General features: G+C 35.0%; 1 protein-coding gene across 1 annotated transcript in view; it reads right to left on the bottom strand.

Annotated features, from left to right (window-relative positions):
- Znf280d (zinc finger protein 280D) overlaps nt 1-21269 on the bottom strand; it is an 83090-nt gene that overhangs the window by 18697 nt on the left and 43124 nt on the right. Inside the window, exons 14-19 of the mRNA XM_085689339.2 lie at nt 20130-20264; nt 17929-18236; nt 17672-17812; nt 13654-13716; nt 9363-9481; nt 9181-9217 (exon numbers count right to left, since the gene is read on the bottom strand). Of these exons, the coding sequence (XP_085545465.2) occupies nt 9181-9217; nt 9363-9481; nt 13654-13716; nt 17672-17812; nt 17929-18236; nt 20130-20264 (803 nt within the window). The remainder of the gene's footprint in view (nt 1-9180; nt 9218-9362; nt 9482-13653; nt 13717-17671; nt 17813-17928; nt 18237-20129; nt 20265-21269) is intronic.

Raw genomic sequence — 21269 nt, 5'->3', positions numbered from 1 at the left:
CGTTACTTACTATTACCACCATGGAGAAAGTCTAAAACCAATTTTATGGCTCAGAGCATGCGAGTGTACAACAAAGGATACTTGAGTATCTCCACTGCTTGATTCTTCAGCCATGCTTCTACCACACCCTCAAACATATCAGACATTTATTTTGATTAATACTCCCTAGGACTAGTCTTACTTTCTTGAGTACAAAATGACCTATCTTTGTTCAACATGATGGTTTGATCTGACCATCTAAAGTTAGACCATCCCCTCAGCTATTCAGCAGGCGGGAACATGGCCAATGATGGACCACTTTCTCTAGTGTATGCTGCATTGGGGCTACTGCTCAGTGGTAGAGACATGGCTCTGGTACTTGCCTAGGAAAAGCTGGCAATGTAGCCAACATGTTCCAAACTCTAGATTTGATCTCCAGCACAGAAATAAATACATGTTAAGGAGCAGAACTATCATTCTATATCTATCATTTTATATAAGATTTTTTTTAAGTAAGTGACATAAGGAACAAACAAAATGTGCACAAAAATGTAAAAAATTAAGATCACCAATGTAGGCACAGTTAATGCCAGGGCATAACTCCAAATTACTTTCCCCACTATGTGAAATCCCATTTACCATCTATACCAAAGTCCTCTACCAGATGGCTAAGAGTGGACTGACCTCAGAATCAATGGTAGAGACAGGAAAGACTGTCTAGTGGCCTGACTACAGGGAAGTTCATTTATCTTTCCACCTCACATAGTCTCTCATTCTCCCCTGCTTATCACAAGATGCCAAGGCAGAAAACTGAGCTGCAGAAACCACTTTACATCTATGTACATTTCATACTATTTCACCAAAGCCCATATGCATTATATCTGCTTTGATTAGGAAACAGCTTGAGTTCCTGAAGATTTGGCTTAAGATTGAGATCCGGAAGGAAGATGTTCCAGGATCTCCAATCACAGTCACCAATAAAGAAGTACATAGAAGAGAAGAACCCCAAATGACCTCATAGATTATCCTGATTTACTTTTTACCCCACACTAATCTAAATACATGAAGTGAATATGACATTTAAGCACTACAATTTAGATTATGACCAGAGTCAGAAATTTCTGACCTCCAACTGAGGTTAGACATTAATAAGAAATAATGGACTAGCTCCGTACATATTATTCACCGACCACAGATTCAGAAAGACTGCTTTTTAACCAACTCTGTATTTTCAAATGTAAATCTGAAAAGGTTGCCTCTACCAATAAAAGTTCACTATTTGCACACATGAAAAATGTTGATTACTGATTTAGTTGACAGTAGTATAACAAAATGGCATTTCACTTTGGGTTCCTTTTGATGTGATATTACACAAAAATCATACATGTAACTTACATGTGGTATGAAATATTTGAATCAAGTTCAAATGGATCGAAGACCTCAAATAAAGCCAGCCACACTGAACCTCATAGAAGAGAAAGTGGGAAGTACACTTGAATGCATTGGCACAGGAGACCACTTCCTAAATATAACCTCAGCAGCAGAGACACTAGGAGAAACAATTAATAAATGGAACCTCCTGAAACTGAAAAGTTTCTGAAAAGCAAAGGACACAGTCAACAAGACAAAATGACAGCCTACAGAATGGGAAAAGATCTTCACTCACTCCACATCAGACAGAGGTCTGATCTCCACAATATACAAAGAACTCAAGAAATTGGACACCAAAAGATCACATAATCCAATAAAAAAAAATGGAGTAAAGACCTAAACAGAGAACTCTCAACAGAGGAGTCTAAAATGACTGAAAGACACTTAAGGAAATATTCAACATCCTTAGTCATCAGAGAAATGCAAATAAAAACAACTCTGAGATTCCATCTTACACCTGTAAGAATGGCCAAGATCAAAACCACTGATGACAACTTATGCTGGAGAGGTTGTGGGGAAAAGGGAACACTTCTGCATTGCTTGTGGGAATGCAAGCTGGAACAACCCCTTTGGATGTCAGTGTGGCGATTTCTCAGAAAATTAGGAAACAACCTTCCTCAAGACCCAATAATACCACTTTTAGGTATATATCCAAAGGATGCTCAATTGTGCCACAAGGACATGTGCTCAACTACATTCATAGTAGCTTTGTTTGTTGTAGCCAGAACCTGGAAACAACCTAAATGCCCCTTGACCAAAGAATGGATAAGGAAAATGTGGTACATTTACACAATGGAGTACTACACAGCAGAAAAAAAATAATGACAGCTTGAATTTTACAGGAAAATGGATGGAGCTAGAAAACATTATTTTGAGTGAGGTAACCCGGACACAGAAAGACAACTATCACATGTACTCACTCATAGGTGATTTTTAAACATAAAGCAAAGAAAGCCAGCCTACAAACCACAATCCCAGAGAACTTAGACAACAATGTGGACCCTAAGAGAGACTTACATAGATATAATCTATATGGGAAGTAGAAAGTATAAAAGGACAAGATCTCCTGAGTAAATTGGGAGCATGGGGACCTTGGGGGAGGGTTGAAGGAGGAGGGAAGAGAAAGGGAGGGGAGAAGAGAAAAATGTAGAGCTCAATAAATATCAATAAAAAATTTAAAAAAATATTTGAATAATTATGAAATCAGCTGACCATGGGTCCCTGTGAGGACATGAATTCAGTATAGACTTCCTGTTGACTGTTCTGGCTTCCTTTTTCTATATTACCTTGTGACACAGTATAACCTTCAGTTATATTTCCAATTCCTGACAATCCTGTGCACAGAAGGTGGGCCACTAGAAGTGCCATGAGTATACTACCTGTATCAGCCCATGAAAGAGCTACTGAGTACCACTGGTCCTAAGCATAAAACTTAGCATTCAGTAATTCTAAAATTAGCGAAAGGAAGTCAAGAAAAGTCAGTTTTCAATTTTTATTTCTTCCTAGTAGTATTTACATTTGAGGAGTTAATAAAGTATAATAAACATATTTGTATCTGCAAGTGCATCTTACTTCATTTAAATCATCAAAACGAAAACAACTTTCAATATAATTTGAAGAAACTAAAGTAGCCTTCCCACAGCAGGAAGACCGTGGGGTTTCTGCTTAGCACAGACTTGGTAACCACACTCAGAACTAAGCAAGCCTAGAAAAACTATTTCAAAATGTATTTTATAGGGCATTTTATTCAATGAACTAGATTCTCTTTATAAGCTTGAGCTATAGACAATATTTTACTGTGGGTTCTTCTGATATGAAGAAAGTTAGGAGATTTTCTTTCTCCCTTCCTTCCTTTTTCTGTTTTTGAGAAAGAATCTCACTAAGCAGTCCTGGCTTCTCTGGAACTCGCTACATAGACCAGACAGACTGGCCTCAAACTCACAGAGATCCACCTGCCTCTGCCTCCTGTGTACTGGAATTAAAGGCATGCACAACCACACCAGGTGAGATTCATCTTTCTATTCTTAATTTTTTAGCAAGGACAAACATCTCAGAAGAGAAAACAACAGTTGACATCAGTTCTGTTTTATAGTTGGCCTATACAGGCACACTGGAGAATACAGGAGGAGGAGACAGAAAATGGGTAAACAGCAGCAACCTCGTCCCTAAGTTCAGTACTGACCTAACACAAGAGAAACATGTACTACATTTCAAAATCACTTCAGTGCTACAAAAGAAAGAACAACAAAGCTACTGCAAACTAATACAATAAATGTATTTTAATAAAATTGGGTTGTATAAGCAGCTAGGAAATCTTGAAATGCCTACTTGAAGTCAATTAATAAAAACGGCTGTCTTTAAGGACAGAAATGTCAGTTTAAAAGGACTGTTGTCCTAAGCAGGGAGGTGTTGTACTAGATTTCAATAAAGGCAGTGCTGTTCTACAGTCTTCAGAAAAAAACAGGAAGAATCACACTCAAGTCCGGTGTTAGAAAATCTCACAATATTTAATTAAAGCACTGTGATGCCATTGACCAGTAGTTGAGAAAAACATATTGCAAGACTGAATTGTAAGTTAGAACTGTAAATAACTACAGTGTAGATAGACTGTCACTAAAACGCTCAACCATGAGATTCCACAGATAACCAGGCACCAGGGTCTCCTGTCATCAAGAGATAATGGCAACAGCGGCAATAACAGCTGAAGCAGGAGAAACAGAAGTAGAGACAGCAGCAGCAGAGATAACAATGTACATTTACTAAGTGCCTAGTCTCTCCAGCCTGTACCTAGTAATTTAAAAGCTTAAGTAAATAATTAGTAACAGGACCCACTGGTTTCCATACATTGCTTTCATTTGTTATAGAATTACTGTTTCTTTTAGTGATAAGAAACCTGAGACTTAGCAAGGGCTAAATTTTATTGGAGCTACAGAGTATTTAACTTGGATCTCAGTCTGTATCTGTCGACTTTTATTTCAGGCAGACATTCCTTTCATAGCACCATCTGTCACAGCGGTGTGCATAAACAGATTTGCAGTGTGTTGGATTAAGATCACTAGGGTTTCATATTTCAGTCAGATACAAAGAGGAGCAGTAAGCCTCTCCAAGGAGTCAAATACTAAGCTGGTAAGAGTAAGGCTAAAAGAAGGCTCTCAAAAATCCCAAGTGCATTGAAAGTATGATATAAGCCATAAAGTATCAAGAATAAGGCAGCACAGTTTAGAAGACTGTGATCAAATTTAAAAAGATAGTATTATGAAAAACTAACCTAGGATATTCATAAATATTCCCTCAAAATATAATGTCGTGTACTTAAACACCAAAGTCTAATGGTATGACACAATAACACATTCTGCAAGACTAACTTGGTACAAAGGGAAGAAAAGAGAATTAGCAGCAATGGTTTGTGAAAAGACATGGGTGAGCTATAATGAAAAAATAAGTTGAAAATCAGGGTGATTATCTTTCAGTAAAATGTAGACAAAACTATGTATGCCAACATAAGAACAGTAACAATCGCACAGCCATTTTCACACTGTCTCTTGTACTTTCAGAGACCATAAACATAAGACTAATTTCTTTAATTTCCTCAACCTTTGTAACTAGGCTCTTTTGTGATTTACATTTTAAGAATGGGGAATTGGGGCAGAGAGGTCAGGTAACCTGACCAAAGTCACTCATAAATAGTAAACAAGGTACAAATTCCAAACTTTGCAATCTACTACAAAGCCTATATTCTTCCCACATCATAGAATCTGTTTAATGGTCAGACAAAGTTCAACGTGGAGTTGTGCACCAACTCTGGAAGCCACTTAGGGAAGAAGTAGGACTGTATAAAGTATTTTTTTAAAAAAGGAAACCTCTTAATAGATGATGTAAACTCTAGAAATAATAATAGTCTCAAAAGGTTACTAAAATAACCATGCTCTTGAATAACAGCATCTTTTATGCCTACAATCAGAGGCAGAATTAGCTAATACTTGGTCTGCCTCTGTTACGCACTATATATAAGGATATTTTTCCTTATATAAGTGAGAGCGTGCACATGTACTTGTTAGCAGTTAATTATACATTATACCTTATGTGATTCAGGAATATTTTTTAGGAATCCTAAGCCAACTATTTAAACAAAGTTATTTTTAAGATGCAATTAATAAAATGGTAAATCTATATATTTGGATTTTACATGATTTATTAGATTTTAATATCTGGAGATTAATGACAAATGAATATTGATGGAAAAGTGGGTCAATATTCACTATCATTCACTATAGAATTAAAACATTACATTAATTAATCTTTTTGCCCTTCTTTTTTCTTTCATTTCTTTGAGACAAGGTCTTGCTATGTAGCCTTAGAACTCAGAGATCTACTTACCTCTGTTTTTCAAGGGCTGGTATTAAGGATATATGCCACTACACTAAGTTTCACCTACATTTCCTTGATTTATTTGACTTATGCAGATTTTCCCCAAGACCATGTATAAATTATGAACAATTAGTTATACAGTATAGATATGGAGTAAGTCACCTTTCATAAATATATAAGAGGATACTTTCTATAAGAATACATATTGGATCCGTAGTATTGAACTGATCCAAGACTGAAACGGGCATTTAATTTCTCAACATCAAGTATTCTGTTAACTATTTTTGGGAAAAGGGATTTCAGATGCTGAATTCAACTCCTCTTAAGACCAAAAAAATAAAAATAAAAAATAAAAAGGACACAGAGACATCACCAAGTTAGTGCCCAGACCTTATGCTTCCTCACTTCTTTTGCGTCTTTACTCAAATACTGTCTCTCAGTGAGGCATTTTCTGATTCATCAAAACTAAAATGGCAACCCATTTGAAATCCCACTTCATATTTCCTTTATCCCCCTTATCCTAGTTCAATTTCTTCCTATTACTGAGCACGTTCTAACATGCTGTTTGTTTTACTTTTTCACTTCTGTTTTCAACATTAAAGTGTAAACTCCATGAGGACAGCAATTCCAGTCTATACTTTTAAGCACACAGAACAGAGACAAGCATAAAGTACATGTTTAATAAGTATTTTATGAATGAATAAATAAAGTCAAGAGATATGATGCTGTTCCAGAAATGTTGAGAATCCAAAGCTATACCAATCTAGAAGTGGCAATGGATTCCAAGTGTACAAACCACCTTTTACTCAGCAATAACCCAAAAGCACATGGGCTTTATGTGACCAGTATATAAACTACTTTTAAAAACTTAACAGTAAAAACAGGTAAGAATTAAGAAACAGCTGACTAGTACTAAACGAATTTGACTGTCTATAATGAAGTTTTATGTTGCCTTAAAACATTTTTTAAAGACAAAGTTACAGTTGTGAGTATGTTCTCTGCCACAACCCAGAGAAAGTTCTGGGTATCGTGGCCATGCCTATAATCCCAGCACTTGGAAAGTTGAGGCAAGACCATGAGTTCCAATAAGTTAAATAGCAAGACTGTCTCATTTAAATTGAAAAAGAAAGAAAAGAGAGAGACAGAGAGAGAGAGAGAGAGAGAGAGAGAGAGAAGGCAGATAAAGTGAACTTGTTGAACATTAGGAAAACCAGTTCTGTGAAAGAGGAGATAATATGCAAATACTCAACCATCACTAAGGAAGAACAGATTCTCTTGTCTGTCAATGATAGAGAATTAGTGTTAAAAATGGAAACAAATCATTTTAAAAGTAATTATAAAGTAATAGAAACTAGTGTATCAAATTCATGACAACACAACAAGCTGTTATTAGGGATTTTAGAAATGTTTTATGTATAGTATAGAACTAATAAAGTTTTAATAAGAAGGTTAAAACTAATGGAATCCTCTTTTTTAATTATTAATTCCAAGGAAAGCAATAAAACAAAAGGCGGACATCTGAAAATGGCTTTATCTCTGCTCCAAAAGCAAATATGAAGCTCCGATATTGGGATGGGTAAATACATATTTTTAAGATGCAAGAAAAATAGGGTTAAACTATAATTTAGAGCCTGCTGATTCTAACTGTTAAAATCATAAAAAGCACTTCATTTGTCTCCAAAATCCACGAAATCAGTGCTGTAAGAATAGAGGCATTTTAGTTGGGCTAAGGGGAACACAAATGTACTAAGTGGAAATATTCTCAGTAGACATGTCAATCCAGACTCCATATAAACAGTTAACACTCCTATTTGCAGGATAAATTTAGTTTTATATAAATAATTTCTGAGACAAATACAAAATTTACTAAATAATAGAGCAAAGCAATTTATTTGAACTAATGGCTAAGATAAGAAGTGACAAGTTTAATGTTTAAGTAGAAAGAAGCTCATGCATTACTGGTTCACACTGTATAAATAATATTACCTTTATCCAAAGGGATGCTATTAATGACTTAGCAGAGCTTACATATCAATTAAATGTTACTTTAAAACTTGTTTTTAGAATTTTCAAAAAGTCTCGCTAGTTTGTTATACCTTAAAACTCACAATTACTTAGATTGATAATCCTCAAATAGAGACAGATGGCAGTGTTGTAAGCAACACCTTACTTAAAAAGCTACAAACAGGCAGCCTACATGAGCTTTTGAAGTTCTTGACAAAAATGAAACAAACATTAAAATTTTAGAAAAATAGACATCAATAAATTCAGAACAGAAAATCAAGCTATGAGAAGTAACTTAAATTTTATCTTAATTAACTTAAATTATATTAAAATTATAGTTAGTATGGGACAATATATTTTCAATGACACTGTAATTATAGAAGGTGTCACTGAGAAAGCTGTCTGAGGACTAGACACAGCTATTATCTCCCAGCACCAGTGTCTTCATGTCCTGGAATGCCTGCCTGCCTTTCTGCTGGAGCAACATTAAGGGCAGTAGTCAAAATGGCTATATTTTAATTTGGCTATCAAAAGCACTGATTTGATGGGCTTTTCTTGTTCACAATTGGCCCATAAGATTAAGATCAAGAGCCAAAGCCACCAATGGGAGCCATGCTCAATTTGGTGGGCTTTGAGGCTGCCTCTGGCCAAATCAGTCAGCCTCAGCCTGATGTAGGCCAGAACCTAGAGCAGGTCCCACAGTCAGTTCATTCTCATTCCTGGGAAAGAGAGAACAGGCAGCACTTGTGTCCATCGAAGGGGACACTGTCCAAGTACACCCTGGACATGTTTTGAAATCTCTGGGCTGCTTCTGCATCTGAAAAATAAGAAAAATAGCACAATGACAGACAACGAATGAGGAAAAAGACAACCATCTGACCTAAAAACTCAAGGCATAAGGTATGAAGAAAGCAGACAAAACAAAAGATTAAAACAGCTATATTATTTGGAATACATTATTCTGGAGGCAAGAATAGCAGAGAAAACAAATTATTTTAAGCAAAGACAAGACCACGGCAATAAAAAGTTATTTTTAGAGAGCCAACTGGAGGGGGAAGAAATATATGTTAAGACACGTGAATCTGACACAATGATAAGGCAGAGCAAGAATCTAGATGCATGCGAAAGCTGAAAGAGCAGAGTAAGGAGCACTGGTGTAATGGACTTGTGTAACTGCCTTTGTGTAACAAACATCTCAGAACTTTGAACATAGGAAATCCCAACTTCTCTTGCACCAGGTCATGAGCTCCACAGAGCAGGAACCTATTTCAACAAGCAGCTTAAAAATAAAAACAAAAGACTTCAGTACTTTTTCACTCCTATTAAAGGCACACTTAAGAATTCAATTGTGCTAAAATTCTACCAAAGAAAAACACACTTAATAAAAATTACACTTACTCAGAAAGACGTTCAGAAGTTGGGATACAAACAGAAACTGAAATCAGAAGAAAAGTTTCACATTTACAAGAGTATATAAACAATGCTGAGTGAAATAAAATGACTTAGTAAAGACTCCATATTTTGGCTGACCAAAAATAATGATAAATACAATATCTAAAACAGTTGTTATGTATACGTACCTTTCTCTATTAAGACTTGACAAGTATGAGTTTCATGTTGACTTAAGTGTGTGGCCATATTATCTAAGCCAGAAACATCAGTTAGGAAATCACAATTAAGGCACACTAGAGAAATGCCCCTATTAAAAAAAATAGTAATAAAAGGTTTTATTTTTTTTATGAAACTATACACAGGTACTATACTATTTTTCTATGTTTTTTGTCATAACTTACATTTTGTTATATAAATTTAACATAACTTTTAGAAAATGGTGTAGTCACATCCAAATTATGTCATTTAAAGTATTTCGTGTTTAAAAGATATGGGGAAAGCTTAGTGGTAGTGAAGGTCTAGAATACTCAGTCTTGAGTTCATTCCCACTCCACACTCCCCCCCAAAAGTATTTTTTAGGAACATTCACCTTTTGTACCAGCTGAAAAAAAGTCTACTGCTAGGGAGTCTTGGCTCTGCTAAGCGCTTGCATTAATATAGGTAAGCAGCACTGTTCCTCCATCATCAAAAGTGAGGATATAGCACTCATTTACTTAATATGCATTTAATAAGGCTCTCTTTATATCATAATCCAATAGGTGTTATGAATATAACAGTGAAAAAAGTGTAGTCCACGTTTTAAAGGAACTTATAACACAGGGCTTCATTTAGTAAAAAAAAAAAAAAAGTTAAAAAAAAGTCTCTAAAAATGGATCACGTGACAGCTACTATCAAGTGCATGACATGCTTAAAGTTCTCACAACTGGTGCAATTTTCACTTAATACTGAATTAGCTAAAGTAGCTAATTAGATCCTAAAGCATACATGCCTGAATATCTCATGGCAGTATTATTAACTAGCCCACCTGCCTATCTGCTGAAGTCTTAATGAAATGTTTGATGATTACAAATTATTAATGTATAAACAAATTTCTTGATTTGGCAAAGCATGGGAGGTTTGAAATGTTATTTCTGGGTCTTAAATAGAGGAAGTTGGTATGCTGAAGGTAAAGAAAATCTAGGCAAAGAGAAAATAAGACAATGTTCAGAGGTCAAACTAGAGACTTTGTTTTCCTTATTAGATCTTGGTATGGGAGAATGGTCTGTACGCTGTCAATTGTATTTTAAATAAACGCTTATTGGCCAGTAGCCAGGCAGGAAGTAGAGGAGGGACAACCAGACAGGAAGTAGAGGCAGGACAATGAGAACAAGAGAATTCTGGGAAGGAGGAAACCCATCCCTCTGCAGTCCTGAGCCTGCCAGAGAAGAAGCAGGTGTAACTGCCTCGCTGTAAAAGGTACCGAGCTATGTGGCTAACATATAATGGGCTAATAAAAGTTGTAAGAGTTAATTAGAAGCCTGAGCTAATGGGCCAATCTACTAATGTAGATCTCTGTGTGATCTCTTTGGGGCCAAACAGCTGTGGGACCTGGTGGGATGAAAGTAATCAGGCAGGACAGAAAACCCGAAAACAAGATCTGGCTGTAATTCTTCTGCTGTGAGGGGGACAGTAACACAAGATTTTCTGGATTTTTTTTATCCTCCCCCCCTTCCTTTTTTGATTTTTGAAAGAAGGTTTCTCTGTGTAACAGCCATGACTGTCCTGGAACTCATTCTGTAGAGCAGGTCTGCCTCTGCCTTCTAGGATGCTAGGACTAAAGGCATGTGCCACCATGACCAGTGACTGTAAGATTCTTAAAGAATCTCCTTAATAAATTATTTTTGCTTAGGTGAAAAAAAAATGATCATGCAATGTAATCATTGTTACTGTCATTTTTCTTTTAAAGTAACAAAAACAAAAAGGCATGAAACTAGTGGCAGCAGAGATAGTTCAGCAAAGGCACTGGCTACTCTTCTGAAGGACCTGAATTCAATTCCCAACACCCATATGGAACAGACACCATCTTCTGGCCTTTGTAAGAACCAGGCATGAACATGATGCATAGACATACATGAAGGTAAAATATCTATAAACATTGTAAAATGTTAATTTTTGGAATGTGAAAATAGGTCACAATATTTCCCCTGAAAGTCTAATATACTATGCATTACACCTATGGGCTACTCTGGTCAAACAAACTGAAATTCCCAAATTAGTTCTTTCTGGCTGATCTTTTTAAATGATATTTTATCTGACAATGAGGGTCCAACTAGACTCTGACTCTCTGCTTTCCTAAAAAATTTACTCTGAAGCACTTCATGGTATCAGTAGTGGTATACTCTGTGTACAGCTGGTTTTAGACATCATCTCATCGAAATTTTACAACTTAAAGAAGTAGATGCAATAATTACCATCTCTTTAGCTAGTCTTTGCTTAAATACTTGATCTTATCTGAAAGGCCAACAAGTAGTATTGCTGGCATTTTAATAGAAACAAAATGCTTTGTCACTGTGGTTTGCTGTATCTTTTTAATTAACCCAATGCCAGTGTGTGTCAGTTGGATGCTTGTGACTCGATGTTACAGGATACTGTAACTATCATTAGATCATAATCTACCAAAGACAAAGCTGGTAAGGATAATTAGGTTGGAACTAAAGCATAAATTCAGTCCATTAATTCATATCATTACAAACTCAGTCCTAACTAGTTGACAGTCCCAAACTACATTACTGATGCACCTACAACTAACCTCAAATACAGTTGAACTCAACCGTCTTCAGTATTTGAGAAAGAAAAGTAAAAAGACTATATATTGATGCAAGCATTCCAGTGCTTTAAATTTACTAAAAACTGAAGCAGGTTGACGAGACAGTTTAGCAAATAAGAGCATTTGCCAGGCAAAACCAATGACTTGGAAACCACAACAGAATGACAGAATCAACTTTTGAAAGGTCTCTTTTGATCTCTACATATGTGCTATAGTATGTGTGCATGTGTGTTTTTATGCAAACACACACAAAAATACATAAAATAAAAAACATTATTTACTTTCATATTATATCTTTTTTGTTTTGTTTTATTTTTTTTTGAGTCGGGGTTTCTTTGGGTAATGTGGAAAATCTTCATTTCTCACCATAAATTAAAATGTCCCCCTCTGAAACTACTACAATGAATTTACCATGATACTGAGACATACCTATGATCTAACGATAGTAACACAATCCTGTAACATCTAGTCACAAGCACCCAACTGACACATTGACATTGCGTTAATTAAAAAGATACAGCAAACACAATGACAAAGCATTTTGTATCTATTAAAATGACTGTAGTACCACTTCTTGGCCTTCTGGCTAAGATCAAGTACAGAATGCCTATAGTAAAAACAAGTACCAAGTGCTAGAAAGGATGCAGGAATTTGTAACTCTTACACAGTATTAGTTGAGTATGTAAAATAGTGAAACTATGATGAAAAACAGTTTATCAGTTTCTAAAAAGGTTTAAAAGGGAATTAGAATTTAACCAGCAAACCTAATCCTAATTACACACAAGAAAAATGGGTCTTTGAAAGAACTTATACAAAAGTGTTCATATCAGCATTATTTATAATTACCTCAAAATGCAAAACTAACCAAATGAATAATCTATGGTATATCCATAAAGTAAAGTAGTGTTCATCAATTTAAATAAATATTGCCATATTCCACAACATGGATAAATCTTGGTAGGAAGTCACTAAGGGCCCCAGAGAATACCATCCCATTTATTGACAAAACACCCAGAATGTACTAGTCTACACAAACACAAAGTACATTTATACTTACTTGGGGATGGGCGGAGTTGAAAGAAAATGGGAATGATTGCTAATAAATGGGATTACTTTTTAAGTACTGAAAATGTGCACATTTCAGTAAAAACTATGACTGATATACAACTGAACATTCTAAAATTTATTAAGATTACATGTTAAACATGTGAGAAATATAGTATGTGTAATAGTTAATCTTGATTATTAATCTGAGGGGTTTAAAAAACTTCCAGCGTTTCTATGAGGGAGTTTCTGGGTTAAGTGAATCTGGGAAACCCCCCCCCCCCCCGCCCAAATATAGGTATGCCATCCCACAGATTGGGTCTTGGACAGAGAGAAAAAAACAAAGGGAATCAAGTAGCAGTATTCAGCAGGCTCTGTTCCCTGACTGTTGACACAATGTAAACGGTACTCCAATCTCTTGTCACCTGGCATCCCTAAAACAGACTATACCCTTGAATTGAGCCAAAATAAACTCTTCCTTCCTTAAGTTGCCTGTCAGGTATTTATATCATAGCAACAGGAAAAGTAACTAACACAGTATGTGAATTCTAGCTTTAAAAAGTTATCACATAGGAAAAAAATTATAATCACTGTTCAACAGAAAGATTTTACAGAAATCACTCATTTACCTGAGATTTTCCGAATGCTTCTTAAATATACAAAACCTTTTACTTGGACGGTTACTATGAAAGCTGGAAAGACAAAAATCATTACAATACTTTTATTGGACAGAAAGTCACACTGATTTAGAAACGCATTTAAAGTCTATACTTAAGTTTCTAACAAAATATCATGAGAATACTACTATCACTTCTGTTTAAGTCACTGTGTGTCTTCCCCCCCCCCGCCTTTTTTTTTTTTTTACACACTGGTCTCAAACTTATGAGCCAAGGGGGTCTCCTACTTTGACTTCTGAGTAGCTGAAACTAAAGGTTTGTACCACCATGTGTGACTATATCCTTTGCTTCACTTTAAGTTTTTAGTTTATGCATATGGACATTTTGCCTGTATGTATGTCTATGAACCATGTGTGTGCCTGCTGCCCATGGAGGGCAATGAATTTTCTGGAAAGAAAGGTACAGATGATTGTAAATGCCATGGATACTGGAATCAGAAGCCTAATACTATGAAAGAGCAGTGGATGCTCTTAACTGCTGAGACATCTTTCCAGTCCTGTGGGTATCATTCTCTATTGACATCTATTTTCCCTAAGCATATTCCCAATCAAAAGTTCAAGATTACATAAAAAGGGAAATAAAAAACTACAGAGCAATATACTCAAGTTTTACCATTAAACATTGAAAACAAATTTAAATTTCTGCAAATGGTATTTTCACTATAATATGAAATGTTACCAATCATAATTTACCACTTTTTAGTCTTAGCAAGCTTACATAAATGGAAGGGGATTCAATCAAATTTCAAAAAATTTAAATGGTACAGATAGTAATTAATGTATACATTTTTAAAGCCAAATATTTCAATAGGTCTTTTGAGATTACCAACAGCAGTTTAAAAAACAAAATGAAAATAAGGAATCCGAGGTTAAAATGATGCCCCTCTTAACACAGAAAAATACCTAACCACACTTTCAGCCATATGAACACAGGTCTTATATGCCCTTTATCTCTTTCTTGTACTAGAAGCCAGGGCTGGCTTAGCACAGTTATTTCTAAAAGTGAAATCACACACAACAATCCTAGTATCACCTGAGGACTTACTTAGAAATATAAAGTCTTAAGTTACCCACAAACCTACTTAATTCACCTCTGGCAATGAAGTTTTAATGTACCTTCTCAGTGATTATAATGTATGCTCAGGTAAACTTAATACAAGCTGTGGAAACAGATAACCATTCTGAGTTGCTGCAAACTTAGGAAATAGTCTTCAAAGATGCAAAGATTTCTTATCCTCAGAAAGAAATCTGAGGTTAATTCTTCAATTTGGGAGTAAGTATTACTAAAGAATTTACATGTATATGTATGATGGTATCACAAAAATCGTGCTTTTAACATCAACCAGCTGAGAATACTCAAAACTATTTTCAAAAATTTGTACACACAATTGTTCCCTTGAGAAACTAGTCTAAGATTCTGTCTGATTCATAAAATATGAATCAAATATTGCCTTAAAAATAAAATTCAAAAATTATCTTTAGATAATAATACTATTTTGCTTTATTATCTATTAGGAAAGTGAGATTAAAATTATATTATAAGGTCTTTGTGATGCTTTCAAATATGTCTACAATTTGTACCACTAAAATATTGATAACAATTTTGAAGTTATCTGAGCCTTAGCTATAAATAAAAATTTATATTTCTTCTCTTTGTATTATCTAGATTTAAAACACAAATTCTGGTCCTGGTGATAGCTCAGAGGTTAAGAGCACTGACTGTTCTTCCAGAGGTCCTGAGTTCAGTTCCCAGCAGTTACATGGTGGTTCACAACCATCTATAAGATCTGATGCTCTCTTCTGGCCTGCAGGCATACATGCAGACAGAACACTATATACATAATAAATAAATCTTTTAAATGATGAAAAAAATAAAACACAAATTCCACTATTTTATAATTAACAAAAAGTGGGGAAAGCCAGATGTGGTGACACACACTTATAATTCTATTACTTGGGAGGTTGAAATAAGGGAATTCAAGTTCAAGGCCCATCTGGGCTACACAGTGAAACACAATGCCTTATTTAAAAAAGAAAGAAAGAAAGAAAGAAAGAAAGAAAGAAAGAAAGAAAGAAAGAAAGAAAGAAAGAAAGAAAGAAAGAAAGAAAAGAAAAGAAAAGAAAGGAAAGGAAAGGAAAGAAAAAGAATGAAAAATGTGCTGGGAAAGAAAGAAATCAAGCACAGAATAATTTTCCAAAAAGCCTTAAAGAAACAAACAAAAACCTTGGGATGACCTAACAAAGGAATTGCCAAGACCTCTCCAATAAAAACTTGCAAACACAGAAGAAACTGAGGAAGAAACCTAAAGACGGAAAGGCTTTCCATGCTAATGAACTGAAAAAATTAATTTTGTAAAATGGCCATCTTAACAAAAGCAATATACAGACTGATGGAATCCCAATAAAAATTCCAATATCAATCTTCAGAGAAACGGAAAAAAAAATCTTAAGATATATTTGGAAGCACAAATAACCTCAGAAAAATAATCCTCAACAAAAATAGAAACCCTGATTGTATGACTACACTTTAACAAATGCTCTCGTGAACAACCTTAGTAAAACTCCCTGGTGCACCCAATGCATGTGTGTGTACATACACACACAGACAATAATTAAAATTTTATATTGTGAAGTAAAACTAGCATGAATATCACATACATTTCAGAACTGAACATAATACAAAGAAAGGGAAAAAGAGAAAAGTTTGAAAGTTATGTTGGCCTTTATGACAAGTGAATATGACTAAAGAGTAAATGAGAAAACAAAAAGCATTGAAAATGACCTTGATGACCAGTGACAACAGAGCTCAACAGATACTTAACATCATAGACTAAAAGAAATTCAAAGGAATGAAGCCCAGACAGGTATTCAAATGATCCTATTAGGTAAAAAAAAAAGAGGACTAACACGATGGAAGTGCTGGAACTGTCTATGACAGGATACCAGGAGGCCAGGCTGAAACTTACTGAAGGTACCTTAAAGGTAGGATGACCTTCGAAAGTAGCATCTGGCAATAATCAAAAAGCAACAAGAAAGACAGGCTATGACCTAAAACGAACTCAGTTACACATAAATTTTATCCCCCCCCCAAAAAAACCAAACCAAACCAAACAAACAAACAAACAAAAACTCACAACAGCATCATTCCGAATAGGCAGTATCAGGTTTATTTATACAAGGAAAACTATGGTGCTTGTTTCTCTCCAGAGAACCCAAGTTAAGTTCCCAGCACCCATAAAGGCAGTCACAACTGCCTATAACTCTAGCTCCAGACAACCTCTTCTGGTCTCCACAGGCACCCATATACATGTGGCATACACTTACAAAGACAAATACACATATGCATAAATAAAAACAAAATGTTAAAAGATATATTTTTAAGAAACAAAAACAAAAAACAACCCTGGAAGAGTAACGTGTTCGATAACAGCAATATCCAAATGTAGTTCATGAGAATCTATTATAGAGCAAGTGAAAGGTACTCAATGTAGAATGAATGCATTATTGGAAAAACTTCCCACAGTGGCATCATGACATTCATTGAATAGATGTAAGCACATACAGTTTCAAGATGGACAGACACATGGATAACAAAAAGATGGATTACAGAGAAAGATGTGGGGGAAACAAAGCCAATAAAGTTTCTAGCATCACTGGACATCCTCAAGACTCTGCTTTGAAGAAAATGACAGTCACGGGAGTGCATGGAGTTGTTAGTTAAAACATTTAGATTTGCTGAGAAATAACCATTTTAAAACATTTTTGGGGAAGAAAAATAAATCTGACACAATAATTACTCCTTTAACAAATATATCTTAATTTCATTAGCTTAATTAACCATTTCACACAGTAATTTCTTGGTTTGCTTTATTATAACAGAAAAGACTACTAGGCTTCTAATACAATTTGTTTTCAAAACAAAAGCTTCTCCAATTATACTTATAATAGGCAAAACACTGAACTCATCTTACCTCATCATATGATTTACATAGGCTTTGCTACAGCTAGTGTTGTATCTGCAAAAACTACAGTGGACATATGTAGGAAAATGGTTTGCAAAATCTTTTATTTCAGAACAACACTCAATACACTCGTGAACACCTCGACGTAACCTTGTGGAGACATAAAAAAGATATTTAAAACAAAAGCAGTCAGAGAGAGCTATTAGTAAACACAATGCTGCTATACATGAGTTTGACTGGGAGTGTGCGTCAGAAGCAAAGCATACCTTAAGTTCCTCAATGCTGTATTCACCTTACTTTTCTTATTACTATTAGCGAGTGTGCTTTGTTTCTTCTGTGTAGTACAGACTTTTGACCTGATTTTAGATTTATTTCCATTAGACTTGGTTTCATTAGGTTGATTGGGATTAGATACAGTTGTATTCGGTGTACTTGTATTCAATTTAGTGGGATTTTTAGCAGTTGTATTTTCAGTCCTTGGAGGTGAGAGCTGGAGGGTAGAAGTGCTTGCACTGATGGAAGGTATAGCTGAAGATCCTGGTTGAAGAGGTCCAACTGAAGCTCGAATAGTAACCTACAAAAATGAAGGAAATACTTACTTAAATCAAGTTAGCCACTGTATAAAATAAGATAAATCTTAAGTATTCTTTAAAAAGCGCAGTCATCTATTCGCCTTAAATAGTCAACCAATTAAATAAATTCAAGTCACATAAAATATCTATTCATATATCTCATAATTTATTGTATGTTAACATTGTTATTAATAAATAAGATTAATACAAATTGTATGACTCTAAGAAGATCACATTTCATAGCTACTTTTATGATTTAATATAACTAAATGTAATTTCTGAACACAAGAAAACTTACGTAATAAAGACTGAAAAAAATAACTCTAAAAAGGCCTATTACCCTTTAAAATTACTAGCATTAAAAAATATTGGCAGCAAGAGTGACTTGTTCTTTTTGGATCACACTTCCTAGGATTTATGCAAATGGTTTTACCAATTCATTATACTATAAGGAGATTATAACATTTAAAATTCTTGCTTGGCAGTGGTGGCTGCACACCTTTAATCCCTGCACTCGGGAAGCAGAGGCAGTGGTTCTCTGTGAGTTCATGGCCAGCCTAATCTACAGAGCAAGTTCCAGGACAAGCACCAAAGCAACACAGAGAAACCCTGTCTCAAAAAACCAGGGGAAAGAAAGTTCTTTAAAAGAACTAATAAGGTTTATTATTTACTATTCATACAACAATTCGTTGTATCTGTTGGTTGACAATGAAAATGCAATCACCTACCAACATTTGCATTAATCATTTGACTATACTCTCCTCACATCTCAGAGACAGTCAATGCTCAGACCCAACATGTGCTTATATGATGTACAAAAACACTGGACCAAGAATCCAAAGACCTGAAGTTAATCTGCCTTTCTAGCTACGTGACCTTGCAAAAGTAACTGAAACTTAAGCCATTTCATATCTTTCACACAGGGTAATGCTGGCTTTATGTACATAATTTATGTTGTATGGATTAAGTTAAATACATGAAAAAGCACATTTAGAAATAGATAATTCTAAGGTGCTAGAAAAACATTTAGTATCATTAATATTATTACTATTAACATGGGAAGAAAGGAGAGGACTGCACTGCTTACATTAGTATCTGCATGTGTAGTCCCGGCATGAAAGGAATGGAGTGCAGGGAAGGATGTTGGCTAGCTCCTCTTGCTCTAAGTCTTCAGAGCAGGGCTTTATATTATTTAGTCAATTCAAATAAAAGACATACCCACATTCAAAGGTAAGTACCCAAAGGCAAATATAAATGTTTTGGGGATTGTTTCACTTTGGATTATCCATGCCTCTGTTTTCCCTCCACTGGAGCAAATATTCAAGAGCTGACTGTATATAAAGAAGTCAGAGAAAACAGATGTATATAAGGTAAAAGGGGAACAGTAAATTACAATCATCAATTTACAGTCAGACAAATGCTTGCTCACAATGCTGTCCAGAAGCAGAATTTGCTTCTGTGAGAGTAGACACAGCATTAATAATTTCAACAAACATCTGAGAACCTGTAGCATTAGGCACTCTAAAAAGATACTAGAGATACAAAGATAAATGAAAGAATATGATTCCTGATATCAAATGCCTTAGTGTACAGCTATTAAAACTAACACATATACTACTAACTAGAAAAGTTGAAACAGTCATACAGAATTGAAATAACCCACTGATCAAGGGAGCAGTTTATTCAATTGTACTTTTTGTGAAGGAATATACTCACACAGGAACTGAAAACAATGGTTAGATATTCTTCATTCTAAGCATAAAAGCAGTAAAACCTAAAATTAGTCTTAATAAAAATCAGAAGTCATTTTCTAACATATTTTGTTCCATAGATAAAACTAGGCAGGAGTTAGTTTTCAGTATACAAACCAAATAATGCCATATACTTGAACGTACTTTTGTTCCAGGGGGCAGTCCTTCTAGCTGCTTGGGCTTTACAAATGTTCGATGATGTTGAGTCTTGTGATCCATTTTTTCCTTGCATGTCAAAAACTGCAATCTGCATTTGGTACAACGATGTATTCCCTTTTTCTATTAGAAAAAAGGAAAATAATTTCTATAGCTATAAATTCTGTTCTGAAAATCTTAGTTTTAATGGTATTTTGCAATAAACACTACCAAAGAATCATTTCATTTTTAAAACTTGTATTAATTAGTACTGGATCTCAAGAGTTATATCTGTTATGTGGCAATCAAACACGAGGGTTGAAGAAATGGCTCAGTGGTTAAGAGCACGAGCTGTTCTTCCAGAGAACCCGGGCTTGATTGCTACCACCCAAAGCTACAGAGAAATCCTGTCTCGGAAAAAATAAATAAAATTATGATATGAAATGTCTTTTAGTCATAAGCCAACCATCTGACCTGACAAGGTATAATTTAGTTATTCTATGTTTTTATGTAGAAAAAATGTTATTTGGAGGTTAAAGAGATGGTCCAGCAGTTAAGTGTTCATACTTCTCTTCCAAGGACCCAAGTTCAATTCCTACCATATGCACATATCCACACACACACATATAATTTTTTAACTGTTATTTTTTAAATTTTGCTATTTCCCATTGGTCTGTATGTAGATAAAATGACTAACATGACCTCTCTAAAACCAAATAAATTTAACAGGACATTTCGAAGAAATGAAAGCAGTATTATTCAATGAACTTCCTATAGTAAGAAAGCATCTGTGTCTGTGCTGTCCAACATGATTGCCATTAGTAACTCATGATTACTGAGTACAAATATGCAGTAATATTAAAGGACTGAGGAGAATGTTATTGCTCTGACCTGCTTATTGCACACTGTATATTGTACCAAATTAGCACACAGTATTTCACAAAATATACAAATGTTACATGTCAACACAGCATTTTAAAAGGAGCTGAAGAGATGACTTCAGTTAAGAGCACTGCCTTCTCTTCCAGAGGACCCACATGGTGCTCAAAAGCATCTGTAACTTCGGTTCTAGAGGATCCAATGGAAGCCTTTTTCTGCTCTCTGCAGGTGCCAGGCACATACATGGTGTACAGACTTCAATACAGGCAA

The sequence above is a fragment of the Myodes glareolus genome, chromosome 4, assembly GCF_982192425.1.
Source record: "Myodes glareolus chromosome 4, mMyoGla1.1, whole genome shotgun sequence".
Classification (NCBI taxonomy): Eukaryota; Metazoa; Chordata; class Mammalia; order Rodentia; family Cricetidae; genus Myodes; species Myodes glareolus.
Note: the sequence above shows the minus strand (reverse complement) of the source record. Positions and strands in the feature narration are given on the sequence as shown.